Below are 7,623 nucleotides of genomic sequence, written 5' to 3'. Positions count from 1 at the left end.
TTTCTTTTTTTTTTCTTCTTAAACTTGACAGTTAAATGTGTTGATGAAAATTCTTTACTATACCTCGTAAGATATATATATAATTTAAGTAATATGTATTTTTAAAATATATAAAAATAAGATCTATTTGAGTTATATACTTATAATTGTTTTTTATATAAAACTTGACCAAAAAAAAACAAAGATAATGCATGGATATAATTTAATAGTTGAAATAGATTAATTTGATATAATGGTATTGAAAATATAATAGTAATGTAATTTGATTTCTCTTATATATATATATATATATATATATATATATATATATATATATATATATATATATATATATATATATTAAATTAAAGAAAAAAAATTCTTAGAAATTTATATAGTTTCCCTTAAAATGTAACGTCAAATATATGACCAAACAATCAAGGATGGACCCAGGAGTGTATCAAAGGAAGGAAGAATATTTTTTTTACACAATCATTTAAATAGTTAACTTTTAATAACTAATAAATTTTTAAAATATTTATTATTAATTTTATATGTAAAACTAGATATATTATCTACTACTAGATAAAACATTAAGCATATATCAACTCAAAAATCCATTTTTCCTATATATTTTTCTTTATTAGTTTTTTTATTTCTCTTTTCTTTTTTTTTCTTATATATACATAAAGAATCCTAAAAGAGGGGGCCTTGGATCCGTCACTGCAAGTAATAATCTACCCTATAGTAGCTATGTATATATTAGGAGTGCTTGTATGACAAGTTAAAATAAGTTTACTTGTGTTCTTATTCATCCCAAAATTATGATAGAGTCAATTTTTGAACCTTAATTCCGATCAATGTTAATATAAATATAACATTATATTGGACAAAAAAAATATTAAGAAGTTATATTATTAATATATAGTCATTTAAAAATTAAAATATGTGATATTAGATCAAATTAAGATAATATAAATATAACTTAAACCTATTATTTAAGTGTATCAAATTTAATTTCTTAAACTCAAATTCGTCAAAATTATGTACACACATTGATGTGTCCAATATAAGGATTAAGATACTCTCTATTTTCTGAAAAACATGGCAATGGAAGAAATGAAGAGAAAAAATGAGAGGATATTTTTCCATTTAGAAGAAGTATAAAAGTTTGGAAAACGATTTTATATTTTCAAAAAAGTTACATATAAGATTTTTTTTTACCGGTACATATAAGATTATATTAGACGTTAATTTGTTTTTTATGTTTAAATGATACTACTGTAAACTTTTCCTTTTTGAATCTGTAAATTAGTTCATTAAAGAGGTTTAATTATTATTACTTTTTCTCATAGATCGACCACACTGACCTTCTATTTTGTGTTATATGGGAACGCAAGCAAAATCTGATGCTTCTGAAAGGATCAGAGAAGAGTCACAACACCAACACCAAAACTCAAATTCTACATGTGAACCGTAAATTCAACGCCGATATATAATGAGTAATTAACTTATTCCATTTTAAATTCAATCAATTAATTAATAGTAATGAATTATTAAGAAGTTATTAGTTGTCAACCAACGAAAAGGATTTGCATAACAGAATAGCCGTTTTAGGTCTTAACCATCCAGCTGGTGGACTCTGATTGACTATTGTCTGCGACCTATATTGAAGAACAGTCACCACAATCACATCATGTGAGTTATTTTATTTTATTCATTGGACATATATATTTTTCACTTTCATTGTTTCAACCTGGTCTTGGAATATTTGCCATAAACAATACTTTGAATAAGGAACAAAGTGGAAAATAATGTAAAGCCATAGACTCTGTAATGTAAACAAAGACATTTTGAGGATTCTTATTCAAATGTAATCACGTATGTTCATACGTATTGGTTAAAAAGCAAACCAAACACAGTTTGACTAATTAATTGTTTTATATTTCTGTGACGATCTACGACTTTCTCGAAGTCTAGAATGTTAAATGAGTTCTCTCGTTGAATATTGGAAATGGACAGACACTATATTACTTGCATTCTTTCTTCACTACAGCTGGGATTTAATATTATTATGGTTAACTCAAAAAAAAAAATATTCTTATCTTAATGCGAAAAGAACTAGGAATTTTTAATATTAAAATCACATTACTAGACGTCAAGTTAGGGGCAACTATTTTGGACCCAACTCAAGATCTAGGCCCAAAGGTAGCCCAACACGCGCAAAGGGCCCAATTCCAGAATATCCCCAGCTAACCAAACAGGGGCCATGGTCACGCAGTTATGCTAGTTTGACTATTGTTAAAGCCTAAGCATAACAAGGATTCTGGTTTGACTACAAATTTTTCATTCTTCACGGGCAGCTTGAAAAATAAATAATAAAATAATATATATAGTTTTATAGCATGTTTAGAAAGGACATGGATTTCTGCATCTAAATAAATGCTATTTTTTTATCAGTACAAATAAAATTTATGTGTGACTGATTTACAATAACCCACATACTGGTTAATCATCTAAATATACGCTAGTAATTGTAGTTTTTGGAATTTTTATGTATGGAACATGAATTTGAGTTTCCAAAACATGTCTAAACACGTGGATCGTTAGATCTTCTAACATTATAAAGTTACGTCCATACCCTATTTCAATTAGTTTTATGTTTCTTTTAATTAGTTAAAAAATATGTTTGACTTTATAAATAATATATTGAAAATCACGAAAGAACTAAAAAAAAAGGTCATGAATGAGACAATTTAATGCAACTGAACTTTAAAACTTTCCTCTTTTACCATAGAAAGTGAGGACACTGGTTAGGATTCTCCTCTCACATATTATTATTACTGCTGTAGAGTTTTTATGTTGTCTTTAGAAGTACTCATTCGTATCACACATCCAATGGAAGAGTAGAATCAAGTCACTAGTTCCAATATTGGCTAGGTTTTTTAAATTAAAAGAACAAAAATTTATAAGATTCACAACACAATCCTTCTTATTCGTTCTGGTTTGACTACAAATTATGCATTCAAGGGAATCTCGAAAAAACCTACACACTCCATGTACGAGCAAAGACCCAATTAAATCAGAGGAGATCAGAACGTATCACAGAAGAGCCGGACCTGCAACAAAAAAAAAAAAAACAGAAGATTTCATAGCAAAAAGCATACGGAAACACTATAGAACAGCCATGGAGCAGAATACCAAGAGGGAAGACAAAAACCAAATTGTGTTCCATGAAATGTAGCAGTGAAGAGACCCTTTTGATTATGAATATGCTAGAATTCTGCTCCAACCAACTTTACCAAAGAGTTGCAAACAAGTGTTTGCATGGGAAAGGATTCCTCTACAGTGAGCTTGGGTCTAAAGTAAGTAAATGTGCATTATTTCATCCACTGTTAATAAAGTGCAACACAATCTTAATCCACTAAGGCCGTGTTTGGGAGTTGGATTTTGGAGGGAAAGAGACAGGTAAAAGAATCATTTATAATAATTCACTCATTTAATAATTTTTAAAATAAAATAAATAAAATAATAAATTAACATAATGTGATAATTTATCTATTTATTTTTATAAACACTAAATGGTCTAAGGGGGCATACACGAGAGTGGATCCTCGGCAGTGAACAAAAAACAGGATCCTCTGCAGAGTTACAATCTCAATTGTTTTTTTAAAACATATTTTATAATATAAATTATTATATGAATGAAATTTAGTGAAAGTTTAGGATCTTCTACAATGGTGGTAATGTCACTGCAGACAATCCATTGCCCCGGGCTTACACCTTACTCGCTTATAAGATAAGCTCACTTAAAAGAAACTTTTTCCATTTACATCCTCGGTTTTACCAAAAGGAGTGACACGCCCATTACTCCCTTAAAATATCATAGAGATTGTTCCAAAGAATAGCCAACCATACAAAATTGAGTCGTTTATTGTTTCTGAATTAGATATGCAGATACCACACAAATTTGGAGAACGAGCAATATGACAAGGACATACACAATGCAGCATGTTGAAGCAATTTTGATATCCATGAAACATGGTTCTTATATCAGACAGAATATTTTGTGAGAAAATTAGATTCAGGAGGTAAAACATATAAAAACAAATAAAGGCAAACGAATAGAAAATCATAGTGTCTACCTGAAGGTGTTATCTTAAGCCTAAGCGGGAGCTTGTGTTACATTTCCTATTGTTTTTCGATCAAAGATTTCAATCCAGTATCCATCAGGATCTTTAATAAATGCTATACCTTTCATTTTCCCTGCAGAAAATTATTCAAAAATAAAGAAAAGTTGAAAGAAATGTTTGAAGCAGTAATGCTGGGAAGAATCTGTGATGGAATCAGCAACACTCAGACATTTACCAATTCCGTTAACATTCAACATTTGTGCATCACAAGTTACACGAAAATTGCAGCCAACAATTAGAGTCCAGCAGCCAGATAGCTGTGCAACTAAAATATGCTCAATTTTCTTTAATGATTATACTACCACAAACATCAGATGACAATAGCACCAGCATCCATACAGAAGTTAAGTTTTGGTGTAATGTGGTTCCAATTGTTACACTGAATTATACCTACATTACATTAATTAGACAGCCTACAAGAATTACTGTGTCTATGACCATACCCCATCTCTAGCACTTCATAGTTAAATATACAAGATGAGAAGGCCTAAATAGAACAAGGCAAATAACACCTAGCCTATATAATTCCAACCCCTGCTTTTAAGATTAGATTTCACCCCCAATTTTCTAACTAGTTTAATATTTCACAGTCAAGTTATCCCTTAACATCTCTATACTTAATTCCAGTTGCTGAGGGAGAAGCACTTGGATTGTTGAAAGCCTTGAAGTGGTCGATAGAAACAGGCTATTCTCAGGTCATTTTTGAATTGCAAGGTGGTTGTAGATAGTGCTGGCAGAGACATTTCAGAATTAGGTTCTATCATTTTTCAATGTAAATACTTTCTCTCCCAGTATCCAAACTATAGAGTACAGTTTGTTAAGAGGCAAGTGAATGTTGCAGCTCACTGTCTAGCTAGGGTGGCAACAGGTTTTGCTAGGCTCAAAAGGTTTTGTTAAGAGGTAACACAGTTTATGTCAAAAAAAAAAACACAGATGCCTACAAGCACACAAATAATGCAAACCCAAACAAAAAATACAATAATAAATTGCCATGTAGAGAACAAAAACAATTCGCATAGTTATCTATTGTACAACAGACCTAAAACACAAACAATTCATAGCTGTAAAAAAATACAATGATATATTCACAACCGTATATGGGCAGTGGGCACCACTAGAATGAATTGAAAACTAAAGAAAAATTGTTACCATCATCTGGCTTCTTAACAAACTCAACTCCCAGATTCTGAAATCTTTCACATGCCTTGTATGTGTCATCAACAGTTATACCAATGTGTCCTGTATACAGGAAGACAACTTAGTATTAGAATTCAATCTCCTATTTATCCAATAAGTCAAAGAATACTATAAATAAATCTAGTAAATGGCCATGGAAGTAAATAATTGATTACAGCCATGTTAATGAAATGAAAACTAGATAAAATAAAGCCAGTAAATAGCAGTAAAAAAATTACAGGCATGTCAGTGACATGAAAACTAAGTCACTGGAGTGACCAGGAAAAATTAACTTTTTCAACTTACAGTCCATCTGCATTCTTCAGGTACTGCACAGAAACTTAAAAGGAATGCAAACTGGCTATCCGAAAACAAGGAAATGCAGAAAATAATCCCAAAGGGTAATCTAAGGTGTGCTCAAGATAAAACTGTTTTGGATATTTTCACATGATCTAACATTGTTTAGTTACTCCAAACATTTCAAAAATTACGGCCTACTAAGTTCATCATTTAATGAAATCAATGCCTCTCTTGACATTTCCTGTTTAAAGGAAGCAAACACACAACTGTGCCATGGTGTACAAGAGAAAATTTTAATAAAAGGTGTTTACAACTAAAGGTAATCATGAAACATGTTAACTCAAAGCATCAAATAAGGACCTAAACATTGCAACAATATACGGAGGCAAGAATAATGGTCAGTGATTCAGCATATATTTAGGATAACAAACTCAAACTGTAATCAAGTTTAGAGTCAAAACCTGTACCAAATTAAATGAAATGAAATATCACATACCAAAGCCACGAGGTTCAGAATTGCCATTGTGGTAGCCTTTGAACTCAGGATCACTTTCAGTACCCCAATTACTGTACATTATCTTATTGTTAGAAAAGAGACTCGGATAAAGAAATATAGCGTATTTATATTCCATACTGTGTCAGTTCAATTGTAGCCTTCTGAGAAAAGGTCCAAACCACTTTATCAATTGGATTACTTGGAGCTTCTGTTGTATCCTAAACAACAACAAAAAAAAAAATGTAAGAAAAAGATCAAAGGCATACACATGAAAATTAGAAAAACTCTGTATATGAACTTTCAGATAGTTGATATTTAGGAATTATTTAGAAAAGATTTAATATTGCCATCACAGCATATGTATAATCCATCCACATACAGTAATCCATTCACAAAACTAAATTTTCACCAGCAAATATATTGATCATACCTCATAGCCCATGAAGTACAGGCTGAACTTCATCTCCGGAAAATCCAATCTCTTAAGCAAACTAAACCAACCAACAAACTGCCATCAGCATTCATGGCATTGACAGCTGAGGAAGAAATTCAAAAATAAAAAAGAATTTGTAGCTAGGAAACCAGACCAATGCAATGTGTTGCACTTGACAGAACAGAATATATTAGTTCAATTTTAATTTTAATATACTGCCACTGCCACTGCCACTGTAGAGATTTTAACATACTATTCCAGGTATGACTTTTAAAATACTTATTATAAAGTGAAAAACTTTTAAAATGACTATTATATTATATAGTAGTACAAGTTAAAGACTTACTATAGATGTCAATCCTAGATGGGATGATAGGGTTCATTCTAATTAAATTTCACTACTTTTGTAGAAGGTAAAGTCCATTTTCATGCACTAACAAATAAACAAATAAATAACCAACACAAAAAATGTTGTATCGTGTCTAAAAGAAGAAGAAAAAAAAACTTACGACATGCCCAAGACGCGAGAATAAAAATCAAGGCTCACTTTGGGGTCCTTGATTCTGAACATCTGCAATTGAAATAACATTAAAAAAAATCAAACTCCTGAAATACACAAGAACAATAATATAATACTACTAAATTAGAAAAAGCTAGCCCACAGTTTGTTGCATGATGTAACCCTTGGTGGCTTCGTCAGGGGTAGTGTGAAGACCGGGGTTGTTGGAAGGCGATTCCTTGGGTTCCGCAGCCATTGATCGGAATCGGAATCGGAATCGATTCGGTTTCTGCGAAGAAAAAAAGAGAGCATTGACAACAAAAGAATATACGAATTAGAATGAAAGAAAGCATGAAATTGGAACCTTGGTTTTGGGGGTGAGAGAAAAATGGGATGGTGTTGAATGAGGAGATAGGAAAGGTTGGGGTTTGGCGATGAATCGAAGACGAGAAAGACGGTGTAAGGAAGCGGTGGCTGCCATTAGTGGATTTGGTATTTATCAGTGATTGAAAAACAGAGAGACAACGTACCTTTACTTTTAGATGAG

The 7,623-nt window shown here is 31.3% G+C and overlaps 1 protein-coding gene across 1 annotated transcript; it reads right to left on the bottom strand.

The window, feature by feature from the left end:
• Window positions 1–2,880: 2,880 nt before the first annotated feature.
• On the bottom strand, window positions 2,881–7,623 carry GLYI-16 (putative lactoylglutathione lyase). The gene is made up of 9 exons (NM_001353859.1): window positions 7,441–7,623; window positions 7,240–7,365; window positions 7,087–7,148; window positions 6,575–6,635; window positions 6,283–6,362; window positions 6,145–6,215; window positions 5,322–5,411; window positions 4,125–4,245; window positions 2,881–3,098 (listed from the first exon to the last, which is right to left on the bottom strand). The coding sequence occupies exons 1-8, from the start codon at window positions 7,555–7,557 to the stop codon at window positions 4,145–4,147; spliced, it is 708 nt and encodes a 235-aa protein (NP_001340788.1). The 5' UTR covers window positions 7,558–7,623; the 3' UTR covers window positions 2,881–3,098; window positions 4,125–4,144.

This window comes from Glycine max, chromosome 12, assembly GCF_000004515.6.
Source record: "Glycine max cultivar Williams 82 chromosome 12, Glycine_max_v4.0, whole genome shotgun sequence".
Lineage (NCBI taxonomy): Eukaryota > Viridiplantae > Streptophyta > Magnoliopsida > Fabales > Fabaceae > Glycine > Glycine max.
Note: the sequence above shows the minus strand (reverse complement) of the source record. Positions and strands in the feature narration are given on the sequence as shown.